The sequence below is a fragment of the Triplophysa dalaica genome, chromosome 8 (assembly GCF_015846415.1).
Source record: "Triplophysa dalaica isolate WHDGS20190420 chromosome 8, ASM1584641v1, whole genome shotgun sequence".
Taxonomy (NCBI): Eukaryota; Metazoa; Chordata; class Actinopteri; order Cypriniformes; family Nemacheilidae; genus Triplophysa; species Triplophysa dalaica.
This window is the reverse complement of record NC_079549.1, coordinates 10,153,576-10,170,181: the sequence shown is the minus strand read 5'-3', so window position 1 is coordinate 10,170,181 and position 16,606 is coordinate 10,153,576. Positions and strand designations below refer to the sequence as shown.

Sequence of the window (16,606 nt, the reverse complement as noted above, 5' to 3'; positions counted from 1 at the left end):
AAGCCTCTCTTATATATTTTAGCCATCTTCCATTTATTTTCTGCTCTTTTCCACTCCTTTTTATCATAAAATATGTTAAGAATTCTTTTGATTGTCACACTATGGTTCATCTTCTGGCCTTATTCTGGCATCTTGCTGATGTCATTATTCATGAAAGAAGTAAAGCCGGAGAAGATTTCCTTCTTTGCTCCTTTGTGTGTGTGATCTACTTTTGGCAGCTTTTCGATGTTGCTGCCTGCTAGGTTGTGTAGGCGGGCCACAGGTCACATTGTCCAAATTTCGTCAAAATAAAACGATACACTAGCTCTGCCATTCTTAAGCTTTGCTTCTCAACCCAAACAAGCTAACATTTCTCAACCCAGTGTGCATCTAAACTCTAGGGTTTCTTTAAGCTTACGTAGTCTTGCTCTTCAAAGCTATTTAACATTCAGAAGTAGCAGCCTTATAATGTAGTCATCTTACATGACTACCCTATTCCTGTAATATATAATTTACATAATTGAAGGACACAGTTCCTCCAAACACAATTTACCCTCTCAACTCCTGACAGACTGTGTGGTACCACTGATGGGACCTGGTGGGTGTTGTGCTAACCTGCCCCCTGCCACATCACAGCAGTGTAGCACTATTAGGGAACTCGCAAGCAAACTGGGAATAAATCCTTCCATCCTCAGGGCCATATAGCCTCCAGCTGCTGTCAACTCCTTCAAATGCTGAGAAGTATCAAAATGATGCTTTGCTCTTTCAAAGGGAAAACAATTCCAGTTCCAGAAATTCGATCCCAAAATCTGTTGGGCATTCCCTCTTAATGATCTTTCTTCTCATGACCTTGTACAGTATGAGCAATGCAGATGAAAATTGCTTTTCATGGGTGCCAGTAGGAATTCCTTGTTGGCTATATGCCCATTAGCACATTCAGAGGCGCGTAAGTATCAGCTGTGAATTAACAATTAAGCCTCCCGGTGTTCTCTTTTTTTATCATATTTACTTGCTACGTTCAGATGTGTGACAAGCTCGGGCACAGGCGCTAGCAGCAAAAATGAAGAGCTACTTCCACAGCAGGAAAGAGTCAAGCTTTGAACTGATATGCAAATATACAGTATAGTCCTTTGTGTCTGCGTACAAAAAGTACATTTCCAATTTGTTAATGAAATTCTGGCGAAAAGAATAGCGTTGGCTTTTAAAGTACGCTTTGGTTTTATCCTTTCATTTAGTTTATATCAGACCTGCTTTTTTGTTGTCATGACACTATGTTCATATTTTATACATGGTTTTCACACTTTTTTACAGTTATACCATAGGGGGCACTGTTGTGAATCTTTTACATGAGTTCTTCGACAATAAGGTAGCACTTTAACATAAGGTTGTGTTTGTTAACATAAGTACATGCATTAGCTAAGATGAAAATTTTTGGAATGTTGTTTTATTAATCAATCTTACCCACCTTCAAGTGTTGATAAAAATGAGTAAAGCTAGAAAATATGGTCTTTGTTTGTTTATTTGCCTAAAAGTGCAGAATCTGTTTTTGTTTTAAAATATATTTAATGTTTACATATTGATTTATCAAAATTTTATGGTGGGTTTTTTGGTAAGTCGCCCGAAATAAGGTAGACAAAACCTCTAAATACTTTGATTTTATGACATAAAACACACCAATTATAACCCACTTGCGATTTTTGAAAAGCCTAATTGTGTCTTAAAAAACGCACAAATAATTCAACATTGGGACAAATATCTTAAAATGTAGATCTGGTGGATTCATTCACGGAGTAATGAGTCACCAGGGAATACATTTTTAATAAAGTTTGAAAGAGTTGTCGGAGGCTTGGTGATGGGGATGTTGATTAAGTGCAACCTTAATTGTAGTCTTTTGATAGCATTGTGTTACCTTTTTACTTCTGCAGATTGTACTTCAGCTTCAAATTTAATACATGTCGTGTAAACTTGTAAAGATTATCTTGATAGACAAAACATCTAAGTGTCATAACCCTTTGTTAATCACAGAGCTTATTTTTTGCTATTTTCCAAAAGTCCATGAGAAAAATGCATAGGCTTTCGATCGAGGGAACCCGTGGGCCGCTATCTTCTGGGTTGGCATACAAAAACACGCAATCTCTTTGGCTCCCTATAGTATTGTGATTTGGGGGTTCCTTAACTTGATTTGCAATGCAGCTTGTTTGTACTGTACAGCAATGATAGACAGGGAGATTGTTTGAAAAATGTTCAAAAACTGTCAATATTTTAAATTTCTAACCGGTGGTGCAGAAACTACGATCTCCACCATTAACCCTTTCTCTGTTTTGTTTTCTTGACAGAATCTGTCTTCTTCGTTTCTGCATCCTCCCGTACGCCCAGTGTGACATACGGAGACTCGTTTGACCTGCAGTGCATTGTAAAGCCACGGCACAATCCCAGCGTTCCTGCTGCAGTCACATGGCGCTTTCAGCCAACAGAGCGCGACGGAGAGTTTCTGGATTTGGTGACGTTCACTCGTGACGGCACTCTGCAGTGGGGCGATCAGCTGCTGGGCCTTGGCACGCGTACTACAGTGGATCGTACGGCCACTAACACCAACTTTCGCCTCAGCGTCACCCGAGCCGGACGTAAGGAGGCTGGAACATATCAGTGCGCTGCCCTGCTTTATAGGAGGAATTACGATGGCACCTGGAGCCAAGTGGCCAACCGCACCTCCAACCTGCTGGGCATCAATGTACTGCAGCCTGGTGAGTCTAAAAAACGCAGGAAAGGTACATGTAAGCTACCACACTGCTTGAAAAAAAAACGAGGGAAAACCATGACTGTATTTACAACGCCCTTTAAAGTTTTGTAGAAACTTTAAGCGAAGGGTTTGTACCAAAATGTGCTCATGGCAGGCTGGAGTTATTCTCCAACATTCAAAAATTAGCATAAATGCTACAAGCATACATTAATGACAATTCACACTTTGTTACTTGCACAAATAAAGATTTCACTGCTAATGCATCATGTTGTAGTCTGGCCTAGTTTCACAACTTCCTCTTTTCCTCCATTCACTCTGTCTGCTCCTTATGTTGTGTGCATGTGGGTGTTTTAGGAAATATTGGCCTCTCTATGCTCGTAAGAGTAATGGAAATGGCTGTGATGTGTGTGTGAAGGTTGGGGAGACCCTCCGAATGGCTTGAGTTCAGGAGAAAGAGGTTGTTAATATCCTCAATACCAGAGAAAGCAATTACAGAAGAATATGAAGAGGGGAATGGTGGAGGGTGGGGGATGACTTAGGTAGAAAGAGAGGATCATTAGTGCAAAAATTGGAGCTCATTAAATTCACTCTCTTTGGACTTTACTCCCAAGAGTGGCCAATGTCATTCCCAAAAGGCCACCCCTTTCACTGACCTCACACACACAAGCACACACACGTGCATACACACAGGTTTACCTCAATTTTAAATAGATTTACTACCATCTGTAATGAGCCAACAATCTTTTTTTATTAATATAGTATGCTCTAACAGAACAGTGACTTTAAGACCCCTACTCCCGTTGTCCGCAATGATATTTGTAAGCCCCTCCCACTCAAAATTTCCTCAATAAAGTATTTTGGATCTTATTTAACTATATTATACTAAACTATAACATATTTTCGTTATTAACAATAATCAAACACTGATCATTTTTGTTTTTAAAGCTTTTTTAATGACGGTTTGTTTCATTTTAAATAATTTTAATTCTTTAGACCTCTTTGCAAGTTTGATAAGGCCCCTTAGTTGGCTCCGGCCTCCTGGGTGAGACACAGAAAGAAAGCTTCTGGTTCTCTACACTTATTTCTTTTTATTTGCCTAAAAGATAACGCTACATAAGGCAAGCACGTGAGTGAATTTCTTATGAAAAATTGTGGCCATGTTAGAAATAATTGACCAGAAAACTAACCAACAAAAAATGTACAAACTAGTCAACTTTACTAATTGTTCATTTGGAATGAGCGTATAGTGAGTCATTCTACAATACTAAAGGGTAGCTTTTTTTAGCTACCACATTTTTCATCAAAATTAATTCAAACAAATGACAGAAAGATTCTGGAAGCTTCAAGCACTTTTTGAATATTTTATATTAATGTAGTATCATTCATCATGCTTATTATCTTATATCAGTACAAACTATTTTCTTTTCTTTCATTTTTTTAAGAGCGTCCAATCCTGTGACACTGCATTCCATTTTTTAAAGGATTTATTATCATTGTAGAACAACAGTAAGAAATGCTGTTTTTTGTTTTACGATGATTTTTTATAAGAGTGTCCAATGACATTCAAAACATTTTCTAAAAGATTATTTGTGGAGCTGAAAAACAGGTTTTCTACAGCAAGAATGTCCTAGCTTTCTTGTAAACCCAAGCTGTAGTGCACCTGATTCCAAACACTCCATTGTTGCTGAGCCAAACCATCTCTATAGAGCCCATTGGCATGGAAACGCACTTCTCCTCTCATGTGCTGAGCTGTAGTGTCTCTATGACCTAGTCAGTACAGCAGAACCTAGTTTATTCTTTATCTCCAATGTGTTTTTTATGTACTTTTGCGCATTTTAGTTAGTTGGTCTCATTTGTAACCTGAACACTATGCGTCATGAAGTTAAATTTTAATATGTTTGACACACAAGCGTGTTTGATTGATTTTCATCTTTTTTCTCAAGTGTTTGTTGCTTTCTTGTGTAAATAAACTCCTTGGTAAGAATTGGTGGAGGGACTTGGCAGGAGCTAATGGCTCTGAGACAACACAGAAGGGGTAACATGTTCTGCTTTACCCCTCAGGCCTGCTCCCTGCCCTCTGGCAACAGGCGGTTTTGATCAGCCCGTTGAAGAGTTCCTTGTAGGTACATTGGCTCACTCCAGCCTGGGGTTGCCTTATTACAAAGCTTAGATTGTATTTTTTAAGGATATTGGATTTTAAAAACAGAAAAACATCTCATCATAAAATGGCATGCGTATGCAATGTATCAATTGCATCCAAACATTTTAAATTCCATTATCATTTTAAATCCTATTAACTATTATATTGATACCCATTTACTCACAATTGAACATGCACATCATGATATCAAAAGCTTTATTGCAGCTGGTGCATCTCTTATCTCTATGCTGAGCTTTTGGGCAGGATCAAGTAGCAATTACTAGTATGAATATCACTCTGATTTTTATTATAATTTCTCGCAGCTACACTATAGTACACTGAGAACAGATGCTAAAGTTTTAAACGGTTTTGCTCGGCCACATCTCTCGGTTCCAGAAGGTCTCTTCAAAGTGAAGTGAGAGATATTGAGGATGCAGTGGAGGGGTGAAAGCTCAGGATCCTGTGAGCTCCTTTGCCTTTCATCGCCGTGTCTAACTTCCTGCTGGGCTGTCTAACACATTGATGTCTGCAGACAGGAAGTTCTACCTGATGCTGAGAAATCAGAGCTGCGTTGCCTCAAGGTTTTGTTCCTGCTAGGATTATACAGGAAGTATCAAACCTGACAAAAACAGAAAGAATACAGAAGTTGGTGAAGGAAGTTGACACATAATGCTTTGTCAGGCAATCATACTATACATCCCAGAAATGTAAAAAGTATTGTAATTCAGTACCAAGTTGATACTAGAATGTAAAAAAGTAGGATTGTCTTTTCATAGTATCAGTAATATAGAGTATGTCCAGATTTTGGTTCTTGTGCGCCGTCTGCTGACAACAGGCTACTTTTCTCAGTCACACTTTGGTAGCATGGTTTGTAAAAAGTGTTTTCTTCAGTAAAGTAAATGTAAACAACCAGGACAAAAAGATTTTGTCTATCGATCAAATCTGTGTGTGTATTAAACCTTTCCATGTAAAGCCCTTATTGACATATAACGCTAATGTTAACAATATTTACATCACTCCTCTGCATCTCTTTATATTTTGTCTGTATAACATAATAACTGTCTGGAAAAACTACAGGCATTTTGCTTAATTTCTATTTTTGTTCTGTTTTTGTATTTGTTCTGTGTTTGTCTTTCCTATGTTCATTTTATTCTTTCAACTTACTGTATTTTCTAGTTTTGTAGTATGCTATGCAGACTGTGTATCCAAGGATATGAAAACAGTTAAGCTTTAATGTTTGGCATTGGGCAGTAAGGATGGAATTGAATAAACGGCAGACCCGACACTGTTGTCAGTGGGCAGTCGTGGGCAGCTGTTTTCTCAATAGTGTGTGACCAGTGTGACACCAGTGACTACTGATGTGTAAACCAGTTCCACCTCCCTCCGTTTACACATTGTAATCAGAGTCACATGCCATTTAAAGTTCTTTCATGTTATTGAGGGAGAAAATGCAGCATCTCATGCTTTTCTCACAGCTTGAGCTCTGAGTACAGCTTTTTGCTGACTTGAAAGAGGTTTAGCAGTAGTAGGTTATATATAGTTATACAGAGTGGTTTAGTAAAGCAGATTCCCTGATTATCCATAGACGTCTATAGTATACTGTCTTAAAGGGATAGTTCACCCATAAATTAAAATTCGGTCATCATTTACTCACCCTTATGTCCTGTATATCACTTTCTTTCTCTGCAAAACATAAAAGACATTTTGAAGAATGTTGGTAACTCAACAACAGTGGTACCCATTCACATTTATGGACACAAAACCAATGCAAGTCATTGGGTACCGCCATGGTTTGGTTAACAACACTTTTCAAAATATCTTCTTTTGTGTTCTGCAGAATAAAGTAAAACAAGAGTGTGATTAAATGATGATAGATTTTCATTTTTGGGTGAACTATTCCTTTAATGACACCGATTCTTAAAACGAAACCTACATTTAAGCCCTTATATTATAAGCACAATCAGGATTGATGACACAAACTTGCATTCACGCCTGTTTAAGATGCATTTGCTCCACTGGCTTTGTGACCTCGTTCACACAAGAGGAATGCCGGCACCTGATTTGGGAATCAACTTATCATCCTGAGCACTTGTTTAGTTTCGCAGGTTTGCATTTTACTCTTGGTTCTGCAATGAAAGCCATGCGGTAAGAGAGCGCACACATTATCCACAGAGCTTTTTCTTAAGGGTTAGTTCACCGAAAAAGAATTTCTTGTCATTTTAAGCCTGTTTGACTTTTTTCTTCTGAAGAACACAAAAGAAGATATTTTGAAGAATGTTGTTGGACGATCAACGGTGGCACCATTTCACCTCTGTTTTAAAAAAAACAATGCTGTACTGCCGTTGCTCGGTCACCAACATTCTTGAAAATATCTTTGTGTTCTGCAGAAGAAAGAAAGTCATTCAAGTTTGAGATAAGAAGAATTTTCATTTTGTGAAACTTACCCTTTCTTTTTTTAAAGGGTCTAAATTCGTCCAAATATGCATCGACTTCTAGCCTTACTAGGGATGTCAAAGATGAGATGATTAGGCAGGTGTGTCACCGGTGTTACCACTTGCTCAAGCAGCTCTGCCAGACATTTGGCGTTCTTACAATGTAGAGCTTCATCCTACAAATGTTGATGTGTACTTCATTATTGACATTTCAGAACAGCCCTGATGGATCCTCAAAGCATCTCTGCCATGTTCGGTCTCTGAATACAGCCTCACCTCAGCGCCAATGTGATCAGTAACCGTCAGCCATAACGCGTCCGAGCGTTTGATTGGCTGTGAAGTTTTTACACAAAGAATAAAGAGGCCTCGTATTATCCCACATACAATACAGGCTCTCAGCGTGAAGGTTCATTTTAGAGAAATGTTTCACAAACTGAATGCGAGCCGTTCCAGTTCCTCATTTCATCCTTTTAACAATAGTTTTCTAAATGTTAAATACTTTTAGCTAAATGTTGCAAGCTGACATTTGGAGGAACAAGTTGCGTGAAGAAAATTCTCTCGGAGAAATGGCAACAGGAGTGGAGATAATGATGTGTGAAAGCTTCATGGATATGACTGAATGCATTATTGAGAGACATTAAATCATGTCTCCAGAAGTGCCTGTTTAATATGTATAAGGCAAAGCTTCTCGCCGCATGACTGTGTGAGATGGAGCGGCTCAGTGTAAATGCAATAAATGTAGAACTGTTGCAAGAATGGTTTGGTTCACACAATGAAAACAAACACCTACTGGTCTGAAAAAGTGTGGATTGTGTGCTCACAGACCTTGATAGAAGACTTTCTTATGCCTGTGAACATGATGTTTTGGTTTCTTAAGACTGGTTGCATCTGCTTACCTTTAAAGTTTTTTCTTCATATATAATACATGGTTCACTTTGTGCATTTTTCTCGGCCACCCCAGGGGTTTCTCACAGACCTGTGATGCCACAAAACGTGACTGCCCTTCATTTCTCAAGAGGAGAAGAAAGAGAGAATTCACACAGTCTCTCTCCTCACTGTCTCTTCACTTCGTCGCATTTTTTCTCCTCGCAGTTTGTCTCTCGTATCACTTTAATGATGTAAGATGCTTTACATCAAGAGATTTCTGTGTTAAATGGTATGATACACATTTCACCAAACTTTGAGTACATCAGAGGAATAACAGAAGGAGAAAACAATGAAAACCGCATTAACTTTGATGAGAAGCTTGTCGGATTCATAATCTGCTGCATGCTATACACTCCGTAGGTTGCTGTCCATAAAACACTCAGATTTTTGCTTGTGTTTAATTTTTTTCCTATGGATTTCTCTTATGTAGCAGATGAGAGACTCACATACTGTGCCAGTGAAATCTATATCCACCATAGACTGTATTCGATACCAGTGTTCAGACTGATCGACCAGTAGGGTTGAAATGTTTTGTCTGCCTCGTCTTTAATAGTAAATTGATAGGTCACCCAAAAATAACCATAATGTGGAGCCCTGACTGTTATATTATGAGAAATGTTCGTACAATGGCATTTAACAGGGTCCAATGTTTGGATTCCAACGTTCTTTAAAATATCTCCTTTTTTGTTCTGCAGAAGCTAGTCTTGCATGTTTGAAATGGCATCTTGGAGAGTACTTTGAAGAATTCTCATTTTGTGGTGAAATATCCCTTTAAATATCCTGTATATGAAAATGAGTTACATCTAGTGGTGTGGTTGTGAATTACAACCAACGACTCCACCCCTCCCATTTGAAGCAAAATGGTGGATTACACAGGACTAAGATGTCGGAACGTTTTCACTTCTTTGCCAAAGGAATTCTCTGAAGAGCAGTTTGTCCAATAAGGTCAACTGTTGATACAACGTGGCCAATTCCATGTAAGCGAACCCGCGGTGAAATAGCTAGAAATAGCTAATTCTAAAAAAAAAAACATAACGCTTCATATGTAAGGTCTTTATACACCTCTGAAGACATAGTTATGTATATTATATTGCAGTTCTGTCAATAGATCCTCAAATTTAACATGGAACCTTTAACATGCATCCTTGATATCAGTTTGTTTACAGTAGGTTTCACAACAAGAGATAAGTGGTGTGTATGTTCGTGTGGATGAGATTGATGACTCTTATTATTACAAGCCTTAAATACTAATCATGCAGCAGATACTTCCATGATTCATAGTTGCTAATAACCATCATTACCATTGATAATTGTGATTTTCTTACTGCTTTTACACATTATTACGTACGCTACATGACCATATAATCACTTATCATAAGCATTTAGTGTTTATTTGTTTATTTCCATCTAAACACAATGAAGATCTCAATAATTACAGCAGAAAATTGATTGTTTGTATAGACTGCAGGGTTTTTCTGAGGGAAAGAATAGTTAGTGTGGCGGTGGTCTGCTCGACACGGTTGTGCCCTGAGGACAGATGCTATGCATTGCTGTCAAACACTATCACACTTCTTATGTAATGCCTTCCATTCATCAATGCTTCTTTCCTGAGAAGGTTCATCATGCCAACTTTAAGAACATACCGATCTCCTCCCATCTACAGAATCTTGATATTTCACTTTTTTTTTCTCTCCCGAGCACTTTACATTTAATCTAGAATGATGAAACTACATAATATGCTCATTCTAAATATTTATGTGTACACATACACTCCCACACCTACCTCCTGATGGATTTCTGTTATACGTAAGCCGCGTGGGTTGAGAGAGCAGCTTATGTGATTCTCTCTCTCAGGAGGAAGCCGGCGCGAGATGGACGTCTGAAGTTTCCTCCCTCTGGTTAAGTGTAGGTCGCTTCAGGCGTTGCTCGTGTTCATTAAGATGTCCCGATCGTGCCACTTAATGAAACAAAGCTGGCAGGTTGATGCTAAGCCTTGTGGCGTTGATATTCATCTTCCTCTTCTAAAAGTTGAGCTCAAATTAGAATTCTTGTGTCTTTAAGTGCAGTAGAGGGAAACTCCTCTAGCGGTGATTTCATCAGATATCCAGTGTGATTTCTCCTTCACACGCAAACAGCATCTCGGCAGGGGTTGCAATATGATTTTTCCCTGGTGAAGCCCAACTTTATAACACTTTTCACATTTAAAACAAGATTCTCCATTTAAATGCGAATATTAGGCTTTTCTTCCCCTTCCGTGATTGCGTTTGTGCTTTTATGGCATGTGCGAAATGCAATAAGAACAAACACGTTTCGTTCTTGCCGATCTCTGGGGATGCTGCCTAACCTTCCAACATCGTGACACAATCTAATCTGTGCATGGTTATACCAGTGGATGTGTCTTAATGGGGCCATCCCCGGCTTAGATTAATGAAGCAGTCAGATGTGGAATATGAACATTTCTGCATTAGTTTCTCAGTGTGAACAGGATGAGTTATGAAAAAGAGACGGGATTGGTGTTGCCCTACATAGAATACAGTACCAAAAGACAACCATGTAACCAGATACAGAACATTTACTGCACAGCGAATACGGTGCTTCCAAAATAAATCAATACATCTTACATTTTTTGCAGTAAAAAAATAATAAGAAAAAAATGTCACAACACCTGAAGCAATCTTTTTTCTGATGAACACAGAGAAAGATATATTTGGAAGAATGATTGAAATCAAAGAACTGTTTGCTTTCATACAATCTTCAAAATATTTTATATTGTGTTCAACAGAACACAGACATTTATAAAGACATTTTCCATACTATGGTAGTCCATGGTGGCCAAGAACTGTTTGGTAACAAGCATTCTTCCAAATATATTCCTCTGTTCATTAGAACAAAAATATACAGATTTGGAACAACTTGAGGGTGAACTGTTACTTTAAAGTATCTTTAGAATTATGTTTGTGAGACAGATGAAGAGAACATAGCTCATTGTTTGATGTTTTTATGAGTTTAAAGAGTAATCAAGTTACCATTAAGGAATAATTAATATTGATTACCTCTTTCTCTCTCTCTCTCAAGACTTTCCTACTATTCTCTTGTAACCCTCTTGTTTGTGATACGCACAGACTATTTCTCATTAATTGTCCCAGTGTTGTCCCAGCGGCCCCTGTTATAGTGTTAAACATTTTTAACATAAATGGGTACTGGCATTGACGGATCAATGCGCCCCCACACCTGTCGTGGCCTGTTGGGCACCAGCCAGCCTGCCAACTGATGGCTCTCACTGTGCCCTTAATTGATGCCGGCTGAATCGTATTGGAAACCATATCAATGTCTCTCATGGATGGATCGCTGCTGTCCATCTTCATTACAAGCAGAGTATTCCACTATGTGCCGCAATCTTCCTTTAGGGCAAAGAGAATTTATCAGTTTCTCTCTCCATCTCTCCCACAGATACTGTTTTTCCATTCTCAAAAGCTTAGTTTCACATTCTGCTTCAGTCTCTCTTGAGCATCCTTCACCCTCTTTTTGCGCCCCAAAAGCCTTTCCAAGAAAACTCCCTACTCCAAAATGTTATTCACCCCAAAGATCCCAAATAGTATCCCATGCAGGTGTATTGTCTTTTGATGTATTCATGAAGATGTTTATTGTGCTCACTGTGACATGTTACTATTTTCATCTAACTTCCCAAACTGTTGAATTCATATAAACTCTAACTTCATGCATCTACGAGCATCAGAGAGTGCTATTTAATCTGTCTTGTGACCAAAGAAGAAATAAATAGGTACAATTGGAGTAGTGATTTGTAATTCTAATTCACTCTATTGTTATTTTATTTCAAACAGGCTCTTTCTACACCCTTCTGAATCTGAGTTTTCTGTAGTACGCTTTCTCTTGCACAGTGAGTTGCATTGCATTAAAGCATCTGCTAAATGTGTGAATGCCTAGTGTGTAGGCCCCCTAAGACTTCAGTGCGCGGCCAACATTTTTTCTTTTACAATGCAGGATAAGACGCTGATCGGAATCCACACACCAGTTTTATCGTGAGCTGTATAAAGCTTTAAAAGTGGCCTACTTGTATCCGGTCTGATAGAAGAGTTTTGGTTGATTCTATCCAGGTGGGGGATGCTAATATCAAATTACAAAATATTTTTAATGATTACATTTGAATTCCTTAGGTCTGCAGAAATGTCAGTTAATCGGAATCAATGGAATCGATTAGAATCTTGCAGCATCATCATTTATCTTAAAGGGACAGTTCACCCAAAAATGAAAATTCTGTCATCATTTACTCACCCTCAAGTTGTTCCAAATCTGTAGAATTTATTTGTAATTTGTAACTAAACAGTTCTTGGCCACCATTGAGTACCATAGTAGGAAATTTTTTTATAAATATTTTGAAGAATGCAGGAAAACAAACCGTTCTGGGGCACTTTTGACTACCTTCCTACTATGTTAGTCAATGGTGGCCAAAAACATTGATTTGAAACTTGAGTGTGAGTAAAGGATGCTAGAATTTTTTGGGGGGTCAACCGTCCGTTTAATTACAGGGAATATTTATGTGGCATCGTTTCACCATGCATGAAATATTAGTGACACCGGTTTTGTGACACCATGCTACCCAAATGTTCAGATTTGATGGATGTTTGGGACTTTGCCTGTAACATCTGAGAACCAATGACCTGCTACTGTATATTCTCCAGGTTGTTCCCAGGAGTCTCTATGTAGAGCACCTTATCTTTCTTCCAGAGCTCATTGGCTTTGAGCTTCTAATTCAATCACTAGAGCTCTCCCACTGACTTATTTTTCATCCCGGTGCCCAAACAATAGACCTAGCTCTATGACATTCACAGACACAATGGAAGATTGACGAACCACATTTTTTTCTGAAGCAATAATATCAACAATTATTTCATAAGGGTTATGTTATTAATTAGCTCTAAAGAGATGCTGAAGGTCAGTATATGTAGCACTGTCTCCCACCATATTCACCGGGGTCCGTATAGTATAAACACACACAGACACACACATAGTGGCCAGCCAGGATTTTAATGCATCATACGTGCCCGTGCCCTACTGTTGCATAGGGTGTTCTAAAAGGTGTTGGCAGCAATGAGATACTTTCTTTTGCCTATTTGTAGTGCATCATTGAATGTGTCCTTTGGACTATTGCCAAGAAGGACATCCCAGAATGCATTTCAAAATGCTCAGAGTCTGTTTAATAAACCATATATGAAAATCTTAACTGATGGACCGTCAAGTGTCATTTTGCGTATTTTGAAAATTTGTTTGCGCTCACGCGCTTTTTAGACCACTTATAAGAACACTTTCAACCCTCAAACACATGTCTGTATTCATCACCAGCTGTCTGAATTAATGATGTGTCTTTAAAAATTCTCCCTTTTACATATACATCAGCGTCTGGGACAAGACATAAACTCTGTTCTCATTTAAATTTTAATCAAAGCCTCAGAAGATGTCAAACATTTTTTTTTTTTGCTGTTTTTTAGATGTAAGCCTTATTTACATAGGGGTTGGAAAATCAGAAGCAGTATAAAATTGAGACGGAACAGTTTGTGTTTATTAAATGTCAATCTTTACCTACTGAAGCCGAGCATGAATATATAGACCACATCAGGGATGAAACACCACAGTGGCACTTTTGGTTAAAATATTTTATTCTTAAATCTTACATGTAATTAAATCTTAAAGACTTCATCTGTCATTTTGCCCCCAAAATTAAGAGGTCGCTGTCACAGTTTTAAGCTGACAAATATGTTGCACCTTTAGACACCAAAGACTTTAGATTTAATGAATGCTTCTCCGCGTGTGCATATAAACACATAACTTTGGCCACTCTTGTAGACCTCGGCACACATTATTCCCGTGCAACGCTTTCTAACCACAGATTTCATTCACATTAACCTGATATGGCTACTTAGACATGGACCAACACTAATCTGTCTCTGGTTGAGTTAAAGGACACACATATGTCAATGCTAGGAGAGGAATTATAGGAGGATAGCAGTGTTGAACGTATCAAGGTCTCATCTGTGGCCGAGCACAGATCCACATAATTACCATAGGCCTAATTGCATTGTAGAAGACGACTGGAAATCTTTCTCCAACACAAAAGAATCAGAGACGCATCGGCCTCATTAGCATGGATATTAGACTCCCATTATGTTTCTGTAACAGACGAAGGACTAAAATGCTCTCCTGAGGGAAGACAACCTCCCACCCCCCCCCCCCCAAAAATAACAAAAATCTTTTTATACTTGGGTTAAGCATTATTTGTATCTAACCGTATTGCACATTGCAGGGTCTGCTGCTTGGATTAGCGTGCTAGGCTAAGGGAAGAGCAGTTACGTTTAGAGGTTTAAGATAGGTATTTGGGGTGCTTGGTTTAGGCAGTTACTGTTGTGTAAAATCCAATAGTTACTTTTTGATGCTTTTTCGTTTTTACTTACTCCGCTTCTGTAGTTTCAGTTATGTAAGCTAATTGGCCCAGTTTATTAAGATAATGTATTAAAGTGATGGTTTACCCAAAATATTTTCCACCCTTTTATCTGTCATAATTTATTTTTCTTCATGTTTTCTTAAGGACAGATTGACATTTTGTGTCTTTCGCACGCGAAAGTTTGTTATTTTCAAAGTAGACATGCGGCAGGTGCGCAAAAGTAGGGTGCATATTTGCATATTCTTATAGGCGCGTCAGCACCGCATCGAGATGGAAAGAGTTAAACTTTTTGGAGTGCCTTTGCATTCACCGTGGGTCATTTAAAGAGAGAATGCGGCACGGCTCGCGTTATCCGCGCAGTTTTAGATGCCAAATGTGGACTCCACTTAAAATGTGTGTGACTCTGTCCTCTGTGGAACCAAAAATCTTATATAGGCTATTGAGAAATGTCTCAGTGGTTTTGTGTCCATATAATAGAAGTCAATGGGGGTCAGTGTTGTTTGGTCAGTCTTCTTCATAATATCTTCTATTGTGTTCTGCAGGAGGCCATTAATAAAGGATTGGACATGTGGGTGGATAAATTATGTTGGAATCTTCACTTTTTGGATGCACTATCCCTTTAACATCTGATCACAAATGGTCAGAAAAGAGAATTTAGAATATTGTCACTGTAGGGTGACAATATATTTCCATATTTCCTTTTCTTATGATTTTTTATATAAAAATGACTCTTGGTCACCCTACATGTGTGTTTGTGAGTTTTACAAATATTTAACCATTGACAGACGTGTCTCACATTTGGATGTGTAATGTGAATTTTTAATGTGGTTGATAGTCACAAATGTTTTATTTGACATCTTTATTTCTTGTTTTCCGCATACTAAAAATAATAATAAAAATTGATCATAATCTTTGGTGTAAAGTGTTACCTCATTCTGTTCATAGTGAGCTGCTCTTTCACCACTATTGCGAACCAAAACATCATCATTTGCTCGCTTTCCCGTTCACTTTCCCCCTTTGTTAATTCCTCTCCTCTTTTACGTGTTAAATGTTCGTCTTCTCCTCTTTGGCGCTCTTCTGCATGCCCTTTCCATCTATAATGATTATCCACCTCCACATGTGAATGCTCCACTCAAAGCCACTTTACATCTGCAAGGCAGAAAATTAACCCTCTCTCTCTCGTTTTTTAAAAACAGAACACACCAAAAAACCTATTCTGTTTGCATCCTGATAGTTTCTCGGTCTCCTCTCGTGTTCTGGCTAATAGATGTACTTTTGTGAGACATAAATATGCATAAGCTAGGATATGAATATGTTGTGAATGATAGACAGACGTAAGGACTCTTCAACTGTCAGTGGGAGTTGAAATTAGTAGCTACCTATTAACTGTTCCTCCCTAATGACTACCTGTGATTTTTGTGTCATAAACAGATCTCCTAAAATATCACTTATTTAATAATGGAAAAAAAGCATTTGTAGGTTCCAGTCCCATTGTAAGTCACAAACATGTTTTGTCCATAATGTGATTTATAAAAACGTCTAAAGCATTTGTTAAGAGTGCCAGTTTATTTCTTGCATTTGATTCCAATATATTTTGAAATATGAAATTGATACTTCACACTTCAGTTAGATCAGTCCCTCTTAACTAATGTTTGGATCTTCAGACATTATTCAGAGCAGCAGGTGCTGCCCACAGCCAGACATAGCTCAATGTTTTCTGCCAATTGGGAATATTTGAGGTTTAGACTTTCTTTTAGGTTTATGGTCTTGTGTAAGAACCTTTAAATCAATGCTCTTTTTGGTTTCTAAAGTTTTCAAGTTCTTACTTGACATTTATATGTACTTATTTTAGAAGACACTTTTTCCATAGTTACTCACAAAGGAGGTGAACAATCGACTTGTTGCGAATAATCTGTTGGCTCAGTCTGAAC

The 16,606-nt window shown here is 38.2% G+C and overlaps 1 protein-coding gene across 1 annotated transcript in view; it reads left to right on the top strand.

Annotated features, from left to right (window-relative positions):
• igsf3 (immunoglobulin superfamily, member 3) overlaps positions 1–16,606 on the top strand; it is a 125,071-nt gene that overhangs the window by 85,371 nt on the left and 23,094 nt on the right. Inside the window, 1 exon segment of the mRNA XM_056755113.1 lies at positions 2,316–2,723. Coding sequence (XP_056611091.1) covers positions 2,316–2,723 — 408 coding nt within the window.